Raw genomic sequence first — 27,179 nt, forward strand, 5'->3', positions numbered from 1 at the left:
GGGCTCAAGCGATTCTCCTGCCTCATCCACCTGCGTAGCTGGGTCTACAGGCACAGGCCACCGCACCCAGCTAATTTTTGTACCTTTTGTACAGACGGGGTTTCCCATGTTGCCTAGGCTGGTCTTGAACTCCTAAATTCAGTTGATCTGCCTGCTTCAGCTTACCAAAGTGCTGGGATTGTAGGCATAAGCCACCACACCTGGCCTTAGCATAATGTTTATAAGATTTATCCATATTGTAGCATATATAAGAACTTCATTTATTTTTATTGCTAAATAATATTCCATTGCATGTATATATCACGGTAGTCCCCCTTTAACCAAGGGGAATACACTCTAAGACCCCCCAGTGGATACCTGAAACCAAAGGTAGTACCACACCTCTATATATATGATGCGTGAATTTTTTTCTTCACAATTTCATGGATAGAAGAATCGTTTTTTTTGTTGTTGTTCATTTGTTTGTTTTTTTGAGACAGAGTCTTGCTCTGTTGCCCAGGCTGGAGTGCAGTGGCGCGATCTCAGCTCACTGCAAGCTCCGCCTCCCAGGTTCACGCCATTCTCCTGCCTCAGTCTCCCGAGTAGCTGGGACTACAGGCACCCGCCACCACGCCCGGCTAATTTTTTTGTATTTTTAGTAGAGATGGGGTTTCACCATGTTAGCCAGGATGGTCTCAATCTCCTGACCTCGTGATCCGCCCGCCTTGACCTCCCAAAGTGCTGGGATTACAGGCGTGAGCCACTGCGCCCAGCCAAGACTCATTTTTTGTTTTTGTTTTTGTTTTTGTTTTTTGAGATGGAGTTTCACTCTCTCTCTCGCCCAGGTTGGAGTGCAGTGGTGTGATCTTGGCTCGCTGAGACCTCCACCTCCCCGGTTCAAGCGATTCTCCTGTCTCAGCCTCCCAAGTAGGTGGGATTACAGGTGTGTGCAACCACACCCAGCTCATTTTTGTATTTTTAGTAGAGACATGGTTTCACCATGTTGGCCAGGCTGGTCTTGAACTCCTGACCTCAGGTGATTCACTTGCCTCAGTCTCCCAAAGTGCTGGGATTACAGACGTGAGCCACTGCGCCCGGCCAGAAGACTCGTTCTTACCATAGCTCTTAGCAATGTTGGCATAACTTTTTTTTTTTATTAAATCTACAATTTTCACCTTTTCACTAAAAAGAAGAAATTTATGGCTTCTCTTTAGCATATCCTAATCGCCAGCATCACTACTCTTGCAATTTGGCACCATTATTAAGTAAAATAAGGCCTATTTAAACTGAAACACTGCTATACCAACACCTGACAGTTGATCTGATAACCGAGCCAGGTATTAAGTGACTAACGGAGCAGGTAGCATATACAGAGGGATGATTCATGTTCCAGGCAGGACAGAGCAGGATAGTGCAAGATTTCATCATGCTACTCAGAATATTGCCCAATTTACAACTTAGGAATTGTTTATTTCTGGAATTCTCCATTGAATATTTTTAGACATCAGTTGGCCTCAGGTAACTGAAACCATGGAAAGTGAAATCACGGGTAAGGAGAGACTACTACTGTACATTTTGTTTATCCATTCATCTGTTAATGCACGTGTCCCCAACCCCCAGGGCACGGACTGATGCTGGTCTGTGGCCTATTAGAAACTGGGTTGCAGAGCAGGAGGTGAGTTCTGGGGGAGAGAGCAAAGCTTCATCAGTATTTATAGCCGCCCTTCATTGCTCAAGCTCTGCCTCCTGTCATATTAGCAGTGGCATTAGATTCTCATAGCCCGAACCGTATCGTGAACTGTGCATACAAGGAATCTAGGTTGCATGCTCCTTATGATAATCTAATGCCTGATGATCTGTGACTGTCTCCCATCACCCCAAGATGTGTCCATCTGGTTGCAGGAAAACAAGTTCAGGGCTCCCACTGATTGTTGTGTAATTATTTCATTATATATTACAATTTAATAATAGAAATAAAGTGCACACTAAATGTAATGTGCTTGAATCATCCCAAAAGCATTCCCCCTGCCCCTCGCCTGTGGAAAAATTATCTTCCATGAAACCAGTCCCTGATGCCAAAAACGTTGGGGACCGTTGTGTTAATGGACATTTGGTGGACATTTAGATTGGTTTTGTTTTGTTTTGTTTTTGAGACAGAGTTTTGCTCTTTTGCCCAGGCTGGAGTGCAGTGGCGCGATCTTGGCTCACTGCAACGTCCGCCTCCCAGGTTCAAGCAATTCTCCTGCCTCACCCTCCTGAGTAGCTGGGATTACAGGCGCCCACCACCATGCCTGGCTAATTTTTGTATTTTTAGTAGAGATGGGGTTTCACTATGTTGGCCAGGCTGGTCTCGAACTCCTGACCTTGTGATCCGCCCTCCTCGGCCTCCCAAAGTGCTGGGATTACAGGCGTGAGCCACCAGGCCCGGCCTTGTTTGTTTTTTTTTGACACAGGGTCTTGCTCTGCCACCCAGGCTGGAGTGCAGTGGCACAACCGTGGCGCACAACCGTGGCTCATTGCAGCCTCCCAGGCTCAGGCAATCCTCCCACCTCAGCCTCCCAAGTAGTTGGGACTACAGGCACATGCCACTATATCCGGCTAATTTTTGTATTCTTTATAGAGATGGGGTTCCATCATGTTGCCCAGGTTGGTATGGAACTCCTGGGCTCAAGCGATGCCACCACCTGGGCCTCCCAAAGTGCTGGGATTACAGACATGAGTCACCAGGCTGGAGTGCAATAGTGTGATCCTAGCTCACTGCAACCTTCAATTCTTGGGCTCAAGCCCTCCTCCCACAGTAGCCTCCCAAATGCACATCACCACACCTGTTTTTGTTTGTTTTGTTTTGTTTTGAGACAGAGTCTCGGTCTGTCGCCCAGGCTGGAGTACAGTGGCACAATCTTGAGTCACTGCAACCTCCACTTCCCAGGTTAAAGCAATTCTCCTGCCTCAGCCTCCAGAGTAGCTGGGACTACAGGTGCCTGCCATCATGCTTGGCTAATTTTTGTATTTTAAGTAGAGACGGGGTTTCACCAGGCTGGTCTCAAACTCCTGACCTTAGGTGATCTGGTGATCTGCCCCCCTTGGCCTTCTAAAGTGCTAGGATTACAGGTGTGAGTGAGCCACCGTTCTCGGCCCCCCCCCCCTTTTTTTTTTTTTTTTTTTTTTTTTTTTTTTGGAGACAGAATCTTACTCTGTCACCCAGGCTGGAGTGCAGTGGCTCGATCTTGGCTCACTGCAACTTCTACCTCTCGGGCTCAAGTGGTTCTCATGCCTCAGCCTCCCGTGTAGCTGGGATTACAGGCATGCACCACCACACCCAGCTATTTTTTGTATTTTTAGTAGAGATGGGGTTTCACCATATTGGCTAGGCTGATTTTGAACTCCTGACCTCAAGTGATCCCCCACCTTGGCCTCCCAAAGTGCTGGAATTACAGTCATGAGCCACTGCACTTGGCTCGTATATTAGCTATTCTTATTTTTCTCTCTACAGTATTTTACTTTTCTTGTTGATAACCTTCTTACTAAACTGTTTGCAACTAGTGATAAAATTACAATATAATGTGGTAGAAAGAACATGGGACTAGAGTTGGAAGATGTGCATTTTAGTTGCATGTGAGACGTTACCAAGCCATGTCAGTTTTGGCACCTTTATTTTCTCATATCTTTACCTTATTTCTCAAAGAAGGTAAGACTAAATGATTGCTAAATTAATTGGTCTAAATTTTATGGGTTTTGCTTTTGTAGAGGCAATATTAAATATTCACTTTAAATGATCAATACTGGAAACATGGAAAGGAGTGACATTTATACACTTTTATTTTCAAAATCAATAATATTAGGGATCCCAATACAATACATTGCATTTCAGTTTTGAGACTAATGTTGAAATGTCATATTGCTTTAAAAAATAACAACGTTCAGTTGAAGAAGAGAGGCTGGCTGTTCATAATATGTATTTTTAGTTAACGTCAGTGCCTAAATATACTGTTACTGTTAAAATTTACAGAACATTTTGCTCCCTCAAAACTGATTTTGGCATAAAATATGTTGACAAGATTTTATGTATTTTTGACCACAGTATATTCCTTTGCTTGTTTTCAGTTTTTGTGTACCATTGATATCTGATGATGTCCTTTTATGTTTCAACTATCCATTTGACTCCCATTATGTGTAGTTAAGATGTAAGTTTTTAGCTACCGTGACTCTGAGAGTGATTTTATGTGAAGTTTATTTTATGATGATTTAAAAGTTGGGCTCACTTCAGAAGGGCTTGTGAAATTACAGAAATTATGTCCTACTCACTTTGAAAATAAAAAATTAACACAAGATAAAAGACAAAAGCTGAGGAGCCAATTAATTAGAATTTGTATCAGGAATTCTTACAAACCAACGCAAAGAAGAAAAAATTGGTTATAGAATATTCTTGGCCTAACAATAGGAAGTATATCAGTTTTTCAAGAGAAAAGGTGTTTTCTGGCTGTTGTTTTTTATTTGTGTTTTAATTAAATTTTTTTCCTAAGTAATATTTGTACAGGATTTAAATTTAAAAAGCACAGGATTTAAAATTCAATGAAAAGTATGTTTCATTTTATCTCCTGTTTCTGAGTCACTTTCCTTAATTTCTTTTTCTTTTTCTTTTTTTTTTTTTTTTGAGACAGAGTCTCGCTCTGTTGCCCAGGCTGGAGTGCGGTGGCACGATCTCAGCTCACTGCAAGCTCGGCCTCCCAGGTTCACGCCATTCTCCTGCCTCAGCCTCCCGAGTAGCTGGGACTACAGGTGTGCACCACCATGCCCGGCTAATTTTTTTGTATTTTCAGTAGAGAAAGTGTTTCACCATGTTAGCCAGTATGGTCTCCATCTCCTGACCTCGTGATCCGACTGCCTCAGCCTCCCAAAGTGCTGGGATTACAGGCGTGAGCCACTGTGCCCGGCCCCCCTTAATTTCTTTTTAGGAGGCAAACATTATTACCAGTTTTTTATATGACCTCCCAGAGCTATTCTATGTATCTAAAATATAAATACATTTTTTCTTCAATACTCAAATAAGATACACAGTGTTCTGCAACTAGTTTTTGTATCAGTACATGTAGAATTTTCTCAAATAAAAAACTGCTGGTCAGGCAAGGTGGGTCATGCCTGTATTCCCAACACTTTGGGAGGAGGCGTGGGAAGATCTCTTAAGCCCAGGAGTTGAGACTAGCCTGGGCAACATAGGGAGACTTCATCTCTAGAAAAAATAATGTTAAACAATTAACCAGCATAGTGGCCTACATCTCTTGTCCCAGCTATTTAGGAAAGGAGTTCCAGGCTGCAGTGAGCTATGTATGATTGGGCTACTGGACTCTGGCCTGTCTCTCTAAAAATAAATAAATAATTGCATATGCCATTCCATTGAATTAATATCCTATTATTATTATTTTTATTTATTTATTTTTTGAGACGGAGTCTCACTCTGTCGCCCAGGCTGGAGTGCAGTGGTGTGATCTCGGCTCACTGCAAGCCCCGCCTCCTGGGTTCACGCCCTTCTTCTTCCTCAGCCTCCCTAGTAGCTGGGACCACAGGCGCCTGCCACCACGCCCAGCTAATTTTTTGTATTTTTAGTGGAGACGGGGTTTCACCGTGTTAGCCAGGATGGTTTCGATCTCCTGACCTCGTGATCTGCCCGCCTCGGCCTCCCAAAGTGCTGGGATTACAGGCGTGAGCCACCGCGCGTGGCCATTGTTGTTGTTTTTGATAGAGATGGGGTCTCTCTATGTTGCCCAAGCTTAACATTTTGATTCATGTTGCCAAATTATTCTCCAGTTACCAATTTACGCCTCCACCAGTGATTTTTAAATTTTTATTATATATTTTTTTAGACAGGGTCTCATTCTGTCACCCAGGCTGGAGTGCAGTGGTGCAATCTTGGTTCACTACAACCTCCGCTTCCCAGGCTCAAGCAATCCTTCCACCTCAGCCTTCCCCGGTAGCTGGGACCACAGACGCGCATGGCTAATTTTTTGTATTTTTGGTACAGACGGGGTTTCACCGTGTCGCCCAGATTGGTCTTGAACTCCTGAGCTCAAGTGATCTGCCTCCTTAGGCTTCCCCAAGTGCTGGGACTACAGGTGTACGCCACTGTTCCGGCCCACCAGTGATGTTTGAGAGTGGTGTTTCTCACACTCCTGATTACACTGTATTTTATATTTTTTTAAACAATTTGATAAATTGTTTTTATAATGACATCTCATAGTATGATTGTATATTTTTCTTGGTTGCATCAGACTATGTCAGCTTCCTGCCCTTAATTTTTTTTTTTTTTTTGAGACGGTGTCTCACTCTTTCGCCCAGGCTGGACTGCAGTGGCGCTATGTCGGCTCACTGCAAGCTCCGCCTCCCGGGTTCACGCCATTCTCCTGCCTCAGCCTCCTGAGTACCTGGGATTACAGGCACCCGCCACCGCGCCCGGCTAATTTTTTGTATTTTTAGTAGAGACGGGGTTTCACCGTGTTAGCCAGGATAGTTTCGCTCTCCTGATCTCGTGATCCACCCGCCTCGGCCTCCAAAAGTGCTGGGATTACAGGCGTGAGCCACCGCGCCCGGCCTTTTTTTTTTTTTGAGAGGGTCTCTGTCACTCAGACTGGAGTGCAGTGGTACAATCATAGCTCACTGCAGCCTCAATCTCCCAGGTTCAAGCAATCCTCCCGCCTTAGCCTCTTGAATAGCTGGGACTACAGGCATGTACCTCCATGCCCAGCTAATTATTTTATTTTTCGTAGAGACGGGGTTTCACTTTGTTGCCCAGGCCGGTCTCGAACCCCTGGGCTCATGTGATCTTCCCACTTCGGCCTCCCAAAGTGCTGGGATTACAGGCATGAGCCGCTGTGCCTGGCTGCCATTAAATATTTAAATCGTAATGAACTCCTCTGGTTCTATGCATACCAATTATCAACCAGTTGATAACTGGATTTCCCCAGATACTTTGGGTATAGCCAGATCAATGCAAATGTCTGGTCTCCTTGGAATTAATAGTTCTCACTGTAAATTCATATATTGTTATTGTGATTTTGATATACTCTCGCGAGATTTACATTAGTTAATATCCCTCCATTTAATTAAATTTGGTGCACTCATTTCTGAGCCTCCAAGTTCAAGTTGCTGAACTTTGTCATAAATTCATGAAGGTAAATGTCATTATGGTAATTTAAAACAAATTATTTGACACTTTTCCCCTCTGGAGGTGGGGTGTATTATGTCCCCTTCTCTTGAATCTAAAATGGGCCTATTACTGCTTTGACCAATAGAGCACCATAAAAGTAATGCTATTGACATATGAGACTAGGTCATAAAAGGCTACGCATCTTCTTAGGCACTAGAAAACTCAGTCTTGAAGCTCTAAGCTACTATATAAGAAGTCTGACTACCCTAGGCCGTGCACGGTGGCTCACGCTTGTAATCCCAGCACTTTGGGAGGTCGAGGCAGGCAGATCACGAGGTCAGGAGTTCGAGACCAGCCTGGCCAACATGGTGAAACCTCGTCTTTACTAAAAATACAAAAATTAGCCGGGCTTGGTGGTGGGCACCTGTAATCCCAGCTACTCAGGAGGCTGAGGCAGAAGAATCGCTTGAACCCGGGAGGTGGATGTTGCAGTGAGCTAAGATCGCGCCGCTGCACTCCAGCCTGGGTGACAGGGCAAGACTCTGTCTCCAAAAATAAAAATAAAAAAGTCTGACTATCCTAAAGCCATCATGCTGGAGATGTTATGTGTAGGCATTACAGTTGACGGCCCTAGCTGAACTAACACTCAGCAACCAGCATCAATGGCCAGTTTGGCAACACAAATTAGTATCTTGAAAAATATTTACATATTAATCATTTCTCAACTCTATTTTTTTCAGTATAAATGGAAAGGTATAATGTAAGTCATCTTGGACATCTAGCCCAGTTGAGCCTTCAGATACTCTCCCCAACTGCTACCTTATTGCCGCTTCCTCAGACCTTCAAGTGAGAACCACCTAGCTTGAGTCCAGTCAACCTACAGAGCTGTGAGATATAGTTAAATGGTTTTTCTTCTAGCCACTAAGTTTTGGGATAGTTTGTTTTATAGCAACAGATAAGTGAAACAGCTGCCTGACAGCCTCTCTGGGTGGGTTACCAGATATTCCCAAGTTGTGTCTTTAGGTGCCTTCTTAGAATTTCAGATCTTCCTGTCCAGTGTCTTTTAGCTTTTTCTGTTCATCTTCATTTCTACTAACACCATTCTTTTCTGTACTCTTATTATCTCCCATTGCCCAACTGATTCCAGCCTTCAATCTCTCTTCTTCAATCCATCCTGCATTCATCTGAAAGAATGTCTGCATATTAAATTTTCTTAAAACACAGTTTTGGTTGTATTTCTTTCTAAATTCAGTATTTTTGTCAATACTTAGAACTGCAATTCCATATCCCACTACAGCCGAGATCTAATCTTGAACTTTTTCCCATAGGCTTTATAACCTTAAAGAGTCATGAAATTATTGGCATGTATTTCCAGCTATACAAATTTCCAGAATTTTATATGACAATTTAAAAGGATATTTTATAAATTAATAATTTCATGTGTGAAGGACTCAAGTTCAGTTTGCATATGTATTTTGATTTGCTGCCTTTGTGCAAATAACTGCAATGTATTGTATTATTACTTAGGTATATGGAGGTTCATCAAATCTTAATCCTCAGCTTGCAGAATTACTGGAAACCATGTGTGTGCTATATTGGTGCCAGATATGTCATTTATAGATCACTCTTTCATAAGGCAGCAAACTACTTCCTATGCCCAAATCATTTTCTTTCTGGAAAAGATACATTTTGTCAGCATGGTTACCATGTGTGGTAATTGATAACGTCTGTGCCACATGGCTTACTTCTACCCTTGTCCGACACAGCTATTCTACCACCTATGATTACCATATGCTACAGCACTCTGGGTTAATGGAATCATTTCCATCTTCCCTTCTAGTCACAAATGTCATTGTGGCTCAATTCCATCAGCTCAACTAAGAATAAAATATTCAGTACTATCTAAGCAAAGAACACACCTTTGTGAAGTTTTCATATTTAGTTGACTGTTTCATTTTCATTTTTAAAAGCTAGGTTTTTTTGATGAATGTTCCAGAGTGAGGAATGGGCATCTGCTAACTAGAATAGGACATGATCAATATCACTCTGAATTCTTGCATGTATTTATTTTAAATAAATATACAAAGGTAATTAAAAATTAGATGATAATAAAGGTAAAGTTTTTACCACCATAAAGCATTTTTTTTGTAAAGTGAAAACTAGTAGCAAAAGATTGAAGTGGATTTTTAAAACAGTGTCAATTTATTTTAGAAGAACCATTTATTATAGAAGGAACATACCACATGTTAGCCATTTATAGCACCATCATCAAATTACCATCAACCACTGCCCTCTTCTTCTTTTGTAAGTATGTCATAATAAATAATTTTGGTTCCTCAAAGAACCATGCTAGATAAAAAGAAAGATTGTTATTAATGGTTTAAACAAGAAAAAAGGTTAGAATCTGTTTTGGGGATTTACTTCTTTGCTTTTTAAAACTAGTAAAATACAGTGCATGTGGGCCAGTTATTACCTGATGTGAATTTTAATTTTGACAGCTTTGAATTATTGCTGCAATATGACCATATTAGCCAGCAACAGAAAAGGAATAAAAAATTATTATAGCAGTAGTATTTTTGGCAGCAAATGGGAATGATTTTTATATTATTGATCTGGGATGTAGAAGAGGAAGAAGTTTCTATTTGAAAATGTTTCTATGTTGCTCAGTTTTTTCAGTTGTCAGGTGTTCTGTTGCTTCCTACTAGTCAATTTGACAACATAGTCAAATTAATATTTTAAAAACTATTGGCCAGGTGTGGTGGCTCAGGCCTGTAATCCCAGTACTTTGGGAGGCCAAGGCAGACAGATCACGAGGTCAGGAGTTTGAGATCAGCCTGACCAATATGGTGAAACCCCGTCTCTACTAAAAATACAAAAATTAGCCAGGTGTGGTGGTGCACACCTGTAGTCCCAGCCACTCGTGAGGCTGAGGTTGCAGTGAGCTGAGATCGCGCCACTGCACTCCAGACTAGGTGACAAAGTGAGACTCTGTCTCAAAAAAAAAAAAAAACTATTTATAACAAGCCTGTCTAACCTGTGGCCCATGGGCCACATGCAGCCCAGGACAGCTTTGAATGCAGCCCAACACAAATTCATAAACTTTCTTGAAACATTATGAGGTTTATGCATGGACTTTTTTTTTTTTTTTTAAGCTCATCAGCTATCATTAGTATCTTTTATGTGTGGCCCAAGGCAATTCTTCTTCCAATGTGGCCTGGGGAAACCAAAAGATTGGACACCCCTGATTTACATATTAGTTATCCTTCCATTCAGTTTTTAAAATATAAATTTAAAATATACATTTTAATATTTGCAACTTAATATTTATCATTAGGCCTAGCCTTAAACATTTACATAAGCATTAATTTTAGGCCATGGGATATGAGCTATATATAATTTGTTATTATACTCTCTCCAAAATATAAAATGCCAATATTTTATGTTAACATAAACTATGTTTTACTATTTGAGATATTATATTAGCTTCAAATCAATGGCTTTTTACAACTAGCAAATCAAAATTGAGGGTTTTCTGGAAATAGTATTTCTAATTCTGCCCATAGATAAAAGAGGCATACTTTAGAATAGACAGAATATTCCAGACTTGCATAATCAAGCCAATTTTTTTCCTGAGACAGGGTCTTGCTCTGTGGCCTAGGCTGGAGTGCAGTGGTGCGAACACGGCTCACTGCAGCCTTCATCTCCCAGACTGAAGTGATCCTCCTACCTCAACCTCCCAAGTAGCTGGGACTACAGGCATGTGCCACTATGCTCGACTAATTTTGTTTATTTTTTGTAGAGGTGAGGTCTCACTGTGTTGCCCAGGCTGGTCTCAAACTCCTGGGCTCAAGTTATCCTTCCACCTTGGCCTCCCAAAGTGCTGGGATTACAGGCATGAGCGAGCCACTGTGCCTGGCCCCAAGCTAATATTAATTGAAGATAAACTCAGAAGTTATAGACTGTTTTTTTTAATCAGCTTTGATAGACTTCTTAGTTATAAGCATCAATTGTTTATATATCAAATATTTTATTAACTTACAAAAATTAATCGACTTTTTAGAGCAGTTTTAGGCTTACAGAAAAGTAGAAAGGACAGTTCCAATATATGCCCTCTCCCCTCACTTACATGTTTTCTCCTATTATTAACATTTTGCATTATTGTGGTACACTAGTTACAATTGATAAGCCAATATTGATGCACTATTATTAACTAAAGTCAATAGTTTACAGTAGGGTTCACTCTTGAACATTCCATGGGTTTTGATAAATGTATAATGATATGTAGCTACCATTACAGTATCATACAGAATAGTTTTCACTGCCCTAAAAATCCCCTGTGCTCTACCTATTCATTCTTCCCTCCCTCCCCCAGAACCCCTGGCAAGCTATTCTTCTAATTCCAGGAAATCATTTACTGCTAACATCAAGTAAACTCAGTTTACTTTGGAGACCTAAACTTGCTTTAACTTAACTAATTTATAGTTCTTTTATATATACAATCCATTTTATTCCTTAAAGTATTATTTGTTACTGTGTCAGTCAGGATCTAGTTAAGGAAAAAGAGAATGGGGTACAGTGGCTCATGCCTGTAACCCCAGCATTTTGGGAGGCCGAGGTGGGCGGATCATGAGGCTAGGAGATGGAGACCATCCTGGCCAACATGGTGAAACCACATCTCTACTAAAAATACGAAAATTAGCTGGGCTTGGTGGCACGTGCCTGTAATCCCAGTACTTGGTAGGCTGAGGCAGGAGAATCACTTGAACCAGGGAGTCAGAGGTTGCAGTGAGCTGGGATCACACCACTGCACTCCAGCCTGGCAACAGAATGAGACTCCGTCTCAAAAAACAAAAACAAAAACAAAACAGAGAATCCAGGAAATTGGTTACACAAATTATGGAAGAGCTAAAAAGCCAAAAAGGAAAGATTCACTTCTCTAAGTCCTAAAAGATTAGAAAGCTGAAAGCTTCTACCATCCCTAGGCTAAAGGACAAGTGGGGGAAGATGTTGTTCTGGAGCTGAGGGGATAGGGTCACTGGCAAAAGCTAGAGAATCCCAGTGAACATATTCATGGGGAGGAAAGCTACAAAGGAAATGCATCAGGCCTCAGGACTGAGCTAGGGAACAGGGCTTTTCTTCTTTCCTCCCTTCTTCCAATTTCTTGTCAGTGCCTACCACTGGACAAATCCCAGGTGAAAGTCAGCTGTCACAGTAGCCTAGTGAATACAGCCTGAAAGGGTCAGCCCTCCTACAATACAGAGCAGGGCAAAGGAGGAGAAAGAACAGGTATGAGGGCAAAATGGACAAGGACTGACACAGTAATCAATTCTTTTTAACTTTAAAAATCAACTTTATTGAGGTGTAATTTATATACAATATACTTATTTTAAATGCAGACTTAGATAATTTTGTTTTTTGAGATGGATTCTGCTATGTTGCCCAGGCTGGAGTGCAGTGGCTATTCACAGGTGCAATCATATTACACTGTAGCCTTGAACTCCTAGGCTCAAACGATCCTCTTGCCTCAGCCTCCAGAGTAGCTGGGACTATAAGCACATGCCACCCTGCCTGGCAATAATTTTTGGCAAATGAGTACACCCATATGACCAATCAGTCAAGATACAGAACATTTTAATCACTTCACAAAGTTCCTGCTTACTCCTTTGCTACAAATCTCCCACCCCATCCCAGTCCCAGGCCACCAGGAATCTGCTTTCTCTCACTATATAGGTTAATTTTGCCTGTTTGGGAATTTTATACAAATGGAATTATATTATGTACTCTTTTGTGCCTGGATTTTTTTTTTGGCTCAGTATATTTTTGAAATTCATCCATGTTGTGTTTATCAGCAGTTCATTTATTTTTTATTGCTGAGTAGTATTCCATTGTATGAATACACTACTTTATCTGTTCACTTGTTGATGGACATCTGGGTTGCTTCCAGGTTTGAGCTGTTATGAATGAAACTTATGTGAACAGTTATGTACAAGTTTTTTTGTGTTTGGGGTGTGTGCAAGTGCATGTGTGTTTGGTGGACATGTTTTATTTCTCATGAATAAAATACCTGGGAGAGGAATTGCTGGGTCATGTAAGAAACTGCCAAACTCAACAATTCTTTTTTAATCTTATAAATGTCATTACTATGAATGTCCACAAAAGGACATTGTACATTTCCTCCAAAGAGCAAAGGGTTAGAGGGAGAATAATTTTTATGAGAAAAACTTTAAAAATTTGATACCTTAAAAATACGTTAAACTTTTCATAACAATATATTTTTTTCCTTTTTATTTTTTATTTATTTATTTATTTTCTGAGACGGAGTCTCGCTCTGTCACCCAGGCTGGAGTGCAGTGGCGCGATCTTGGCTCACTGCAAGCTCCGCCTCCCGGGTTCACGCCATTCTCCTGCCTCAGCCTCCCCAGTAGCTGGGACTACAGGCACCCGCCACCACGCCCGGCTAATTTTTTGTATTTTTAGTAGAGATGGGGTTTCTCCGTGTTAGCCAGGATGGTCTCGATCTCCTGACCTCGTGATCCGCCCGCCTCGGCCTCCCAAAGTGCTGGGATTACAGGCATGAGCCACCGCGCCTGGCCTCCTTTTTAAAAAATATATTTTAGGGACAGGGTTTTTCTTTGTTGCCCAGGCTGGTCTTGAACTCTTGAGTTCAAGCTGTCACAGCCTCACAAAGTGCTGGGATTACAGGCGTGAGCCACCATGCCCAGCCCTCAATATTTTTTTAATAGATAGTATGCAAGGGGATTAGAAAAGTGTAATAAGAAAGGAGTTGAAAAAGAGAGCAAACTGATGCAAAATAATTACTAAAGACTTCTTGACAATGGCAAAATCATCCTAGACAGCTGCTCTGAGATCTCAGCACTTGCTGTCAGCTACCTTCTGGCAAAGCTACTTTGTCAAATGGATGCAATAGGATCCATATTGATCTTTGTGAAGGAATATCTTTATTAATATAAGCAAACACGCCTCTCACTTATAGTAATGTAGAGGTGTGGGCTTTTTCTTTTAGTAGTATTGTTTCCCCAACATATATAACTTTCCTTTGAAATGTGGGCTGAGTCATAAACTAATGTCACAAATAAATGTCTTCTAGATGAGGGAGGCAACTATGTTACAAAGTAGGAAGGCGTAGATATGAATTGTTACAGTTGACAGCTAAGTACTCTTGAACTAAATGTCATTATGTCAAATTCTGAGATATTAAACAATTGTTGAAATGTAAAATTGTGGACATTTAGGTTTGCAGCCTAAAAAGTTTTGTCAATCTTTTCTAGACATTCTGAAATGGAAATGAACAGGTGGATTGAAAACAAAGACAAATGAGGAGTTTAAAGACTTTCTTGGCACCTCATAGAGAAGTTGCTCTACGCTGGTTATGTTTTAAACAAAACACATATAAATACATTCAGCATTTCTGGAAACAGATTTATTAGATCTTTCCATTTACCTTTGGGAAAAAAATATAGAGGACTCAAGGCAATTATTCACTATATTCTTTCTATCATGTATTATTTAATCTCAAGCTAGGAGAGGAACTCTGTTTTACATGATGCCATAATGTACATTAGTGAGCTCAACCCACTTAATCTTAAAATAACAGTATCAGGTCAGGGATTTAGAATACAGTATTATATGAAAACAGTTGGCAGAGAGACTCCCTCTTCTGCCATTAATAACTGGAAACGATATTTCAGACCCTAAATCCAACTGAAACCCAGAAACAATACATGGAGAGGATGGGGTGGATAATTTGTGAGAACATGTTTTTCAAAGTAGAGAAAGAATCACTATGTTTTTGCTGAATTATATGTTGCCATGGACATGGCAGTTTGCAGTAATGATGCTATCATCTATACAGCTGTATAACAACACAGCTTCTTTCTCTCCCACTCCTTCAGTAAGGCTTAAAAATAATAGGTTTGTGTGTAGTTTGGTAAGAAAATTAGAATCACTTAAAGTCATTTCAATTCCAACCCAAGAAAGAAAAAAAGAGACTTGGGGGGATGGGGAAGAAGAGCAAACAAAATGTAGAAAAAATACATATTATTGGCCGGGCACGGTGGCTCACGCCTGTAATCCCAGCACTTTGGGAGGCCAAGGCAGGCGGATCATCTGACATCAGGAGTTCGAGACCAACCTGACCAACATGGTGAAACCCTGTCTCTACTAAAAAGACAAAAAAATTAGCCGGGCGTGGTGGCACATGCCTGTAATCCCAGCTACTCAGGAGGGTGAGACAGGAGAATCGCTTGAACCCAGGAGGCAGAGGTTGCAGTGAGCCGAGATCCTGCCATTGCACTACAGCCTGGGCAACAAGAGCAAAACTCCGTCTCAAAAAAAAAAAAAAAAGAGAAAAAAATACATATTATATAATGAAGTATAATATGCATTATGCAGAGACTAAAGAGGGGAGTCTTGGTTGCCTGAAAACTAATGGGTAAAATCCACTGAAGTGGGTGAATCCAGTGAAAAGACCTGGATTGAGTCCTTGTTGCATCCCTTGCATGTGACCTTGAGCAAAGTCACCATGTCTTTAAGGCTGTTTTCTCACCTATAAAATGGAATAATTGGCCGGCGTGGTGGGTCACACCTGTAATCCCAGCACTTTGGGAGGCTGAGGCAGGCAGATCACCTGAGGTCAGGAGTTTGAGACCAGCCTGGCCAATATGGTGAAACCCCGTCTCTACTAAAAATACAAAAGTTAGCCGGGGGTGGTGGCAGGCCCCTGTAATCCCAGCTACTTGGGAGGCTGACGCAGGAGAATCGCTTGAACCCGAGAGGCGGAGGTTGCAGTGAGCTGAGATCGCGCCACTGCACTCCAGCCTGGGTGACAAGAGCGAGATTGTCTCAAAAAAAAAAAAAAAATCATAACGGTAACGTCCTATACCTCAAGGGACTGTGGTAAGAATTAAAAGGGTGAAATCAATGTGTAAACTATGAAGCCCAATAGAAATAAGGTGTTATACAGACAATTGCACTATTGAATCTCCGGAGACAGAGTTGAGTTAAGGAAAAATGCACTTTCGGAAAGCTTTGGCGACTGAACGACCTGAGTTCTCCAACGCCAAGGCTGGAAGTTTGGAGACCTTGAAACAAGTAAATTACCATTAATATCATAATTTTCAGTTTCCTTTTAAGAAATGAGAGTAACACCACTTTCTTCACAGAATCAAGTGAGAGAGAACCTATGCAAAGGAACTTATCACTTGGTAGGTATTTGAAGCTCCCTCTGCCTGAAAACTACTTATTCAAAGACTGCAACGAAAGGTGTTCACAGTGTGGTATCTTTCAAAACATACGCTAAGGCAAGGAACAGATAAGGAAATGGAAGTACATCCAATTGGGATCCAAGCAACCCAAGTGGGAACCAACAGCTAGACTTGGAGATGTCTTAGCTCACTCTTAACCACGTGAGGGTAGGGTATCCAACCAATAAAGACATTCAGAGTTGGAGAGCGGGCGAGTGGAGTGTCCTTTCGACTCCGCGGACTCGACGGGAGGGACCCTGCAATGCTTAATTAGAACCGGTTGCCATGGCGACAGTCTCTAGGCAGCGTGGGCTGAGCTCTCCGTAGGAATAAAGGGTGGGCCGCCGCTGGACCCTGCGCGCGCCCGCCACCAACTTTCCCTCCAGATCCGAGAGGGGCGGCGCGCTCCGCCCCCGGGCCGCGCACGTCGGTGCTCGGCGGCGCGCACGCCTGCGGGAGCCCTCTCCAGGCAACCTAGTGCTGATCGCTCGTGCCGGTGCGGCCGTTAACCGCCCTTGCCGGAGCCCTAGGCTCAAAAGCAGCCCCTTACCCTTTCTGGGCTTCCCCCAACCCCTTTCCCGGTCTGCCCTGGGGCATGAGCAGCGATGGCCGGCTGCATCCCTGAGGAGAAAACTTACCGGCGCTTCCTGGAGCTATTCCTGGGCGAGTTTCGCGGACCGTGCGGCGGCGGCGAGCCGGAGCCGGAACCCGAACCCGAACCCGAACCCGAGTCCGAGCCCGAGCCCGAACCTGAACTGGTAGAAGCTGAGGCGGCCGAGGCTTCGGTAGAGGAACCCGGGGAGGAGGCGGCCACGGTAGCCGCGACGGAGGAGGGGGACCAGGAGCAAGACCCGGAGCCCGAGGAGGAGGCGGTGGAAGAGGAGGAGGTGGCGGCGGTTGAGGGTGAGGAGGAGGAGGAGGGCGCGGCGACGGCGGCGGCAGCCCCGGGGCACTCGGCCGTGCCGCCGCCGCCGCCCCAGCTGCCGCCTTTGCCCCCGCTCCCGCGACCGCTGTCAGAGCGCATCACCCGCGAGGAGGTGGAGGGCGAAAGCCTGGACCTGTGCCTGCAGCAGCTCTACAAATAGTTAAGTAGCTGGGCTTGGCTGGTGGTGGGCCCGCGGTCCCCACCGCGCCGGCCTCGGACGCGGCTCCCTCGGCCCCTCAAACTGCTCTCTTTTCTGCTCCTCTCCCCCGCACCCGCGCCTGCCGCCGCTGAAAGCGCCCCCGCTGCTCGGACCCGGGCGGTCGGCTGAGAGCTGCCCACGCCCGCCTCGGCCCCCACGCCTCCTACCCGGCCTTGAAGCCGCTCTCCTGAGCCCCGGCGCCCTCCCGCCGGGCCCGGGCCCCTCATCCCCTTTCACCTCGGCCCCCAGCTTCTAGCTCCACTTCACGCAACCTTTCCTTTTCCTGCCTGGAAAGGTCCTTCCTCCCAGGCTTGAGCTCCCTCTTCTTCCCAGATCCCTTCTTTCTCCTGGAGGTTTCCTCCCACCCCAGTCTGTCTTTTCCCGGGCTGAGTGCCTTGTTGTTTGGCGGCAGAGAGACGCGACTCCTTTCTAGACTGAGCTGCGAGGTGCCTCCTGCATAACTGCAACAATGATGATTATACCGGCCCCGTATCCAGATGAGAGAATGGAGTAGATTTTCCGTCAGGTGCTCAGTGTTGAAAGTGAAGGGCTTTTTAGATGTTTTCACACAGGGAAGGCTAGTCTCTTAGTTTAGACATTTGACATTCCATAATTGAGGGAGGTGGGAAGGAATTGAGAGGGAAGGGTAAGCAAAATTTTGCAAGCAAGCCTTCGGGTGAAAGAGCCATAATTCATTAAAGTGGAAAAGTCAGGCTGTTTTGATTAAATTGCAATTAGGTGCAGTATTTTCAGTCCATTAAGTAGATGGGATGGGGTGGGGAGAAAGCAGATGGCTTAGCTACACAGATGAAAGTCTAAAATAGAAAGGTCAAGGCTTTGCCTTTCATCCCAGTTCTGGTTTTTATAGGCCTGAAATAGAAACGGTTTACAATTGCGTTTCTCAATGGAATTGTTCCGAAATAATGACAGAGGAGAATACTAGTAAGTCTCTGAAAACATTGGTAAACCTGGGAAGTCTTTTGCCATTCAGCTGATAGTTGTAATGAAAGGTGTTACTCTGGCCACCCAAAAAGTTTACTACTGCAAGATTCACTGTAATTAAGTTCAAACTCACTTTTGGGATTTTCTCAAAAGCCTAAATAAAAGAAGGGCCTGGAAAGTAAACCTGTTTTGTCTTCATCCAAGCTAATAGACACCTGATCAGATCATTCTCCTGTTAAAGCAGCAGTTTATCAATAGGGGAAAATCATTTAACAAATCTTCCATAGAAGTGGACTGTGTTGGTATTTCATAATATAAGCTATCTAAAATTTAATTTTAAAATACTGTTCAATTACAGTATTACCTTCAATTTGCAAGGTAATGATGCTTTTTGAGAAACGTAAAATATAAAATGGCGTGTAATACCACCACCCAGAGATAAACAGTATTAACATTTTAGAGTATATCTGGTCTTTGTGAACTATCATAGACAAGGGCTTCTGAGATGAAATTTTTTACAGTATTTAAAGATAAAGCTCCCTGCTTAAAATAAAATGGAAATGTTTATTAAAGGAATTTATCTTAGCAGCAGACTGGCTCTATCTTGACAGTTAATTCTTACCTTTACAAATGCAGTTTGCAGAATTAAACCAATTCAAACTTTAGAAAATGTCCAAATAAGGTCATTATTTTAGTACAACCCTGAACATTTGCCATGTAAGAAGGTTTTTTTTTTTTTTTAACTTATTTAAAGATGATGGCAAGAAGATGTGTGTTTTTTCATATAGAAGCGGCCAGGAGCGGTAGCTCACTCCCGTAATCCCAGCTCTTTGGGAGGCCGGGGTGGCAGATCATGAGGTCAGGAGTTCGAGACCAGCCTGACCAACGTGGTGAAACTGCGTCTCTACTAAAAATACAAAAATTAGCTGGGCGTGGTGTCGCGCGCCTGTAATCCCAGATACTCAGGAGGCTGAGGCAGGAGAATCGCTTGAACCCGAGAGGCAGAGGTTGCAGTGAGCTGAGATCGTGCCAGTGCACTCCAGCCTGGGTGACAGAGCAAGACTCCGTCTCAAAAAAAAAAAAAAAAAAAAAGATTAATTTTGATATAGGTATAAACTAGAAAAAACTGAAATGATAAAATGGCCATCTAGTTGAGAACAGAAGTTTGGATTTGAAATAAAACTAGCAAAATTAAAGTTGGAAAATATTTCCGCTTAAATCAGAGATTTCATCATTTATATTGTGTTTTGTACAGAAGTTGTTAATGTATTTTTATTCAGATATAAAATGGCTGGCTTGTTCATGTAAAGTATCTTTAAGGTCCTTAACAGGTTTAAAAACAGTTTTTGCCGGGCACAGTGGCTCATGCCTGTAATCCTAGCAGTTTGGGAGGCTGAGGCGGGCGAAACACCTGTTTGAGACCATCTTGTCCAACATGGCAAAACCCCGTCTCTACTAAAAACACAATAATGAGCCGGGCATGGTGGTGCATGCCTGTAATCCCAGCTACTCAAAAGGCTGAGCCACAAGAATCGCTTGAACCCAGGAGGTGGAGGTTGCAGTGAGCCAAGATCCTACTGCTGTCCATTCCAGCCTGGGTGACAGAACAAGACCTTGTCCGCCCACCTTCCACTCCCCCACCAAAATAAAACAAAAAATAAAAACACACTTAGCTGGGCATGGTGGTGTGAACCTGTAGTCCCAGCTACTTGGGAGGCTGAAGTGGGAGGCTTTCCTGAGCACAGGAGGTCGAGGCTGCAGTGAGCCACTGTACTCCAGCCTGAGTGACAGTGAGACCTTGTCTCAAAAAAAAAAGTTACCTACGTTTTACTCCTTTCTCTAAGTTTAAATCCCCCAAGAGATTAAAATAATTTCAATGACAATCTGAGAATTTCTGAGGTTAAGGAGAGGCTGCCCTTTGAAAAGGTGGAGGTGAGAGATTTTATAACTGAGATAATTTGTAAATAAGGGTATAACTGATCTTACAGGAGATGTGAATATAAGGCTATCTGTGTAGTTTATATGGGTCAATATTTTGTATTTAATTTCTCTATACAATACTAGAGATAACATATATTTGTTTTAATCCAGAAGAAGCAAATATTCTGAAGTCTTTTTTCTTTCCATTTTTTACCAGTAGACTATTAAACGAAGATAAAGTCGTTATTAGAGCTATATTGTCATCATATTTTCAGAACAGTTGTTTCCTCAGTTATTCATTTAGTCTGGGTTGGACTTCCCAAGGGGGAAACCAATATCCCAAGAGTCTGGCACAGTTAAGTAGTTCCAGATGGCTTGCAGTAATAATGAGGGTGGACACTTTAAAAATGGCTTGGAAAAGAAAATCGCTGGTTATAGACACTAATAATTCAGTTACATTGAATTGTGTGAATCATTAATGACTTTGGATTAGGTCAGAAAATCATTAAACTTTATCTAATTTACAAATATATAAATGGAAAAATATATGGATTCATGTTATGTAATACCAATTTTTAAGTTGCACATTTTTTTCATTCAAAAATAATAAATGTTCACATTTATTAAATAAAGAAGTGGAGAACATTCACATAAGCAAAAAGAGGAAAAATACCATTCATTGTTAATCATGCTTTCCAGGTTTTTCTCCTGCTTCTCAGGCTATCCCACTTCTTCTCTGTGAGCTTTTAATATTCTGCCTACCCCTTTAATATTGGTGTTCTGTCCTTGACCTTCTTTTGTCTGGTTGACTTATTTGTCCCTAGTCAATATCAATCTGTCACATGACTTCAGTTACTGTAGTTATGCTAAAGGCTCCCAACTCTATCTCCATCCTTTCTTTGACTGCTAGAACAGCTTTACCTAGATGTCAAAATTTCCTCAGATTAAACTGTCTAAAACAGAATTCAGTCCTCCAACCCTCTTTATGGCCCCCAAAACAAACAAAACCAAAACCTGATACTCTTTCTGATGAGTCCATCCCTGACTTCTCCTTTCCCTGACTTCTCCTTTCACCTCTCACATTCAGTCACATCTTGTTAATTCTACCTTGTAAATACCTCTTAAATATGTCTTTCTTCATTCCCACTGTCATTGTCATCTCTTGCCAGTCTTACCCTTCTGCAATGTATTTTCCCCAGTGTAGCCAAAATGTTTAATTGTCACACTGCTTAAACATTTTTACCCTTTACCCAGAGTTAGCCAAACTGTAAGGTTAAGGGCACAGTCTTCTACTCTGCCAAGTCTGCCCAAGACTTCTGATCCTATTGTAAGGGGTTAGGGTGCAACTACAAATTTCAAATGAAGATGCTACGCAAAACCTCACTTCTGACATCAACTGCAAGTTTGGGGGTTTCCCCAAACCACCCTCAGATTCAGTAATGCACTAGAAAAACTCATAGAACTCACTGAAAGCTATTATACTTAGAGATACAGTTCATTACAAAGACAAGCTACAAATTAGTCAAAGGAAGAGAGATGCCTAGGGTATAGTCTAAGAGGGTTGCAGATATGAAACTTGCATTGTTCTCAGGGAATATACCTTCCATACCCTCCCAGCATGAATGTGTGGATGTATGGAAATACACACAAGGTATTGCCCACCCAAGAAGTTCACCTAAACTTTAGTGTGTCTGGAGTTTGTGTTTTGTTTTTTAAAGAGATGGGGTCTCACTATATTGCCTACGCTGGATTCAAACTCCTGGCTCAAATGATCTTCTTACCTCAGCAGAGTTTTCATTGAGATTTATTGATTGTTTGCATGGTTGAACTCCGTTTCCAGTCTCCCCTCTCCAGAGGTTAGGCTGATACTGTGTGGTTCAAGGGACCCATCATGAATAGTAAGAGTACTCATATTACTCCAGAAATTCCAGGGGCTTAGAAGTTACTTCCCAGGAGCTGGGGGCAACATCTGGACCTCTCTTTGGACAAGTTTTTTACTCCACATCCTTCATCACCTATCTCTCTTTTGCCCTCTAGATAAAATCCAAAGGTAAGGGCTTATAATCTTACTTCATTAGTTTTATTTCTGGAATCACTATCCACCCACTTCATCCCAGCTCTACCCCTCCAGAAACTACACTTCAGCTATATTAAACTAATGTATTTGAAGGTATTGTGTTATCTTTTGCCTCTGCACCTTTGCACATAGTATATTTTTCCCTCTGCTTGGAATACTATGTTCCCCCAATAGCCACTCCCAACACAATCCAATTTCTTACCCGTTTTTTAGTTCTCTGTTTAACACCTCTTCCTTGAGGAAGCCTTTGCTTACCATCCTCACACTCATCATGAGTTAGGGGTCCCTTCTACGTTCCTTTCCGTAATACCCAATGCCATTCCTCTTGTAAGTACTTGGTTTAATTTATTATTTTTTGTCAACAAATATTTATATCTCCATCACTAGACCAGAGGTCTCCAAAGTCAATTGCACCTAAAATACTTCATTTCAGCAAAGGAAGAAAACATTATCATCTGTTTATTTGTGTATAACATACGAAATTAAGTGCTATAAATATTTGACATGTTTATTGAGATTGGCAACTTGTTCTGTATGACGACTGATTTCATGTGAAGCATGGTAAGTGTGGTATTCTGAGGGAGTGCAAATTCCACAGCTTATGGGGGTTGACCGTGGCATCCTTTCTCCAATTTTTAGGCCATTACAAACTATTACAGTTTATCTGTGCCTGAGTAAATAGATTTATGGATTATATTTCGTGGTTTTAACAAAATTAGCCCTCATGAAATGGAAAATTGGCTTTAAAAGTTCCTGTGAAGATGGCTGGGCTTGGTGGCTCATTCCTGTAATCCCAACACTTTGGGAGGCTGAGGCAGGCAGATTGCTTGAGTCTTGGAGTTCGAGACCAGACTGGGCAACATGGCAAGACCCCGTCTCTACAAAACTTAGTTCAGCTACTCAGGAGGCTGAGATGGGAGGACTGCTTGAGCCCAGGAGGTTGAGGTTGCAGTGAACCATGATCATGTCACTGCACTCCAGCCTGGGTAACAGAGTGAGACCTTGTTTCAAAAAAAAAAAGTTTCTATGACAAAATCATGAGTTAAACATAATATTGATAATGCAAGTATAAGAAACTTAAAAGTTAAGAGCTTATAGTTCTCTCACGCTTACTACATATGAATTTATATGGTCAACATATGTGTTTAAAAAATTTGTTTTGGTAACTAGCTATTTTGAGGTTAAACTTAAAAAAAAATTCATGTTGATCCATGTAGATCTAGTTCTTTCATTGTAGCTACTGTATATCATTCTATAGTATGATTATACTATGATTTATCCAATCTCCTATTGATGGACATGTCAGTTGTTTTTAATTTTTACACATATATTAAGTTAATACTGACTGCTCTAATGGATACATCCCCAAATCTCAAAGGCTTAACATAATGTTAGTTTATTTCTTGCTTATATAGAGTTCCTTCAGTGGAGAAGGAGGAGCTGTGTTCTGTGAAGTCATTAAGGAACCCAGGCTGATGGAGACTCTGTCCTTTTTAACCTGTGGTTTCCAACGTTGCTCTAGGTGTCAACATTTATCCAGCAAACATAAGGGAGTAGAGAATGGTGTTTGAGGTTTTTAAGGGCCAGTCCTTAGAAGTGGCATATATCACTTCTGTTCATTTTCCATTGGCTAGAATTCAAGTCATATGACACCACCTGGGACCTACATTTCCTAAAAAAGGGGGCTGGGAAATAAATTGCTGGCTTGGCAGTTAATTCCAAGAAACAACTCTACACTATGGACAAAGAGTACAAAATCTTGGTGGGTAGCTTGGTGGCTCCTGCCCTACAGATAATGCTAGTTTGGACATGTCTCCTTGTGCATATGTTCCTAGGTTTCTTGGGTATGTTTCTAGAAGTGGAAATGTCAGATTGATATAAGTACATTTTAAATTTATTAGGTATTGCCAAATTGTTTTGTCCAGCAGTACTGTATGAGGAGTCTGATTTCTCTACGTTCTTGCTACCATTTGAACTGCCATACCGTGAAGCTTGTATTTTAACACAGTTGTGTTCCATTATTGCTACTGAACCATGTAGGAAAGAATGCTTATAGCTGAATATGATCTTGATTTAGGGCATTTTAGAAGAGGGCATTATGATTCCATAATGATGTATAAGATTACTAAAGAAACATTACCATTGTTGTCTTTTATGGATGCCTAAAAGTCTAAACTGCCTAAAGTCCAATAGGAATATAATATGAGCCACATATAGTTTAAAATTTTCTATTAACCACCTTTTTAAAATTAAAAAGAAACAGGTGAATTTAGTTAAAAAAACTTATTTTAACTCAAATATATCCAAAATATTACTATTTCAACATGTAATCCATATTAAGATATTATTAATAAAATATTTTATATTTTTATACCAAGTTTTTAAAATCCTGTGTGTACTTTACACTTACAGTACATCCCAATTTGGAGTATCACATTTCAAATACTTAATAATTATATGGGGCTAATGGCTACCATAACAAACAATTTTGTTTTAGATTTGCTATTTTTTAAAAAAACCACAACTACAACAACAAAAACTTTAATTCTGTAACACATATCTAACCATTTTTAATTAATATTTAAAATTAATGAGGAAATATAACATTTCATATTAAATTAGAGACTGGCATTTCATATTGACATTAGAGCCACTTAGCTGGGTGCAGTGCCTCACCCTTGTAGTCCCAGCACTTTGGGAGCCAGCCTGTTGCCCAAGCTGGAGTGCAGTGGCGTGAACACAACTCACTGCAGCCTCAAACTTCTGGGCTCAAGGGGTCGTCCTGCCTCAGCCTCTCAAGTAGTTGGCAGTACAGGCATGTGCCGTCATGCCTGGCTAGTTTCTTCTCTTTTGGTTTGGTTTTTTTGTTTTTGAAACAGAGTCTCACTCTGTCACCCGGGCTGGAGTGTAGTGGCTCAATCATGGCTCATTGCATCCTTGACTTCCCAAGCTACCAAGTAGCTGGGACTACAAGCACATGCCACCATGCTCGGCTAATTTTTATATTTTTTGTAGAGATGAGGTTTCGCCATGTTAGCCAGGCTGGTTTCAAACTCCTGGCCTCAAGTAATCCATCCACCTCAGCCTCCCAAAGTGCTGGAATTGCAGGTGTGAGCCACCATGCCCAGCCTACTGGTTGTTTTCTTTCCAGGTTTGTATAGGCCTATTATCATCATCATCTTTCTCTTTATTATTATTTTCCTTTTCTGCTCTCCCATGAAAGGTAGAGGATAAGGGAAGAAAAAGAAGAAAGTATTCCATTCCCACATCCCTTTAGGTTGGCTTCTTATTTTATGTTTTTGTTGGTGTGTTTATTTTGCTTTGTTAACATTTTCAACTAGCTATAGAAACGTTTGCAATTCTTATTACTGATTAGCATTCCAAAACTTTGTAATGAACATTTTTCTTTCTTTTTTTTTTTTTTTTGAGACAGGGTCTCGTTCTGTCACCAAGCTGGAGTGCAGTGACACGATCTCGGCTCACTGCAACTTCCAACTTCCTGGTTCAAGTGATTCTTTTGCCTCAGCCTCTCGAGTAGCTGGGATTACAGGCACGCATCACCATGCCCAGCTAATTTTTGTGTTTTTAGTAGAGACGTAGTTTCACCATGTTGGCCAGGATGGTCTTGAAATCCTGACCTTGTGATCCTCCAGCCTTGGCCTCCCAAAGTGCTGGGATTACAGGCGTGAGTCACCATGCCTGGCCATTTTTCATGGATTTAAAACAGTATCCTCATGTGAATTATTTGAGAATATTGTGAACAATGACAAGTTTGAAGTATAATACTATATGAAGAGTAATGAACTGTTTAAAAGATTGAGAGTATCCTTAATTCTTCATGTATATTTTCACTGAATACTCTGGTGTATAGCTCTGAGAAAGACTAGTTCATTACTACCTAGCGTAGTTTAAGAAAGAAAAAGAACCAAAAGAATAATCTCCTGGTTAGAAGTATGAAAGATAATTTTTTTCCTGGTGACTTGATTCCATAATGATTTATAAGATCACTATAGAAACATTACCATTGTTGTCTTTTATGGATTAAAGTATTTGACCTGCTTTTTACCACAAAGCACAACCTCTGGTCTTTAATATTTTTGTAGTTTCTTTTTTTTTTTTTTTTTTTTCCGAGATGGAGTCTCGTTCTGTTGCCCAGGCTGGAGTGCAGTGGCCCAGTCTCGGCGCACTGCAACCTCCGCCTCCCAAGTTCAAGCGATTCTCCTGCCTTAGCCTCCCAAGTAGCTGGGATTATAGGTGTGCACTACCACACCTGGCTAATTTTTGTATTTTATTAGAGGCAGAGTTTCACCATGTTGGCCAGGCTGGTCTGGAACTCCTGACCTCAGGTCATCCACCCGACTTGGCCTCCCAAAGTGCTGGGATTACAGGCGTGAGCCACTGCACCTGGCTTATTTTTGTAATTTCTGTTTTTTTGTTTTTTTGTTTTTTGAAATGGAGTCTCGCTCTGCTGCCCAGGCTGGAGTGCAGTGGCACGATCTCGGCTCACTGCAACCTCCGCCTCCCAGGTTCAAGCGATTCTCCTGACTCAGCCTCCTGAGTAGCTTGGATTACAGGTGCGGGCCACCACACCTGGCTAATTTTTGCATTTTTAGTAGAGACAGGGTTTCATCATGTTGGTCAGGCTGGTCTCGAACTCCCCACCTCATGTTCTGTCCGCCTCAGCCTCCCAAAGTGCTGGGATTACAGGTGTGAGTTACTGCACCCAGCCTGTA

At 41.9% G+C, this 27,179-nt stretch overlaps 1 protein-coding gene across 1 annotated transcript in view; it reads left to right on the forward strand.

Annotated features, from left to right (window-relative positions):
• Positions 1-16,706: 16,706 nt before the first annotated feature.
• Positions 16,707-27,179, forward strand: part of PPM1E (protein phosphatase, Mg2+/Mn2+ dependent 1E) — a 224,403-nt gene continuing 213,930 nt past the window's right edge. Inside the window, exon 1 of the mRNA XM_016930836.4 lies at positions 16,707-17,467. Within this exon, the coding sequence (XP_016786325.1) occupies positions 16,989-17,467 (479 nt within the window). The 5' untranslated portion in view covers positions 16,707-16,988. The remainder of the gene's footprint in view (positions 17,468-27,179) is intronic.

Source organism: Pan troglodytes, chromosome 19, assembly GCF_028858775.2.
Source record: "Pan troglodytes isolate AG18354 chromosome 19, NHGRI_mPanTro3-v2.0_pri, whole genome shotgun sequence".
NCBI classification, from domain to species: Eukaryota; Metazoa; Chordata; class Mammalia; order Primates; family Hominidae; genus Pan; species Pan troglodytes.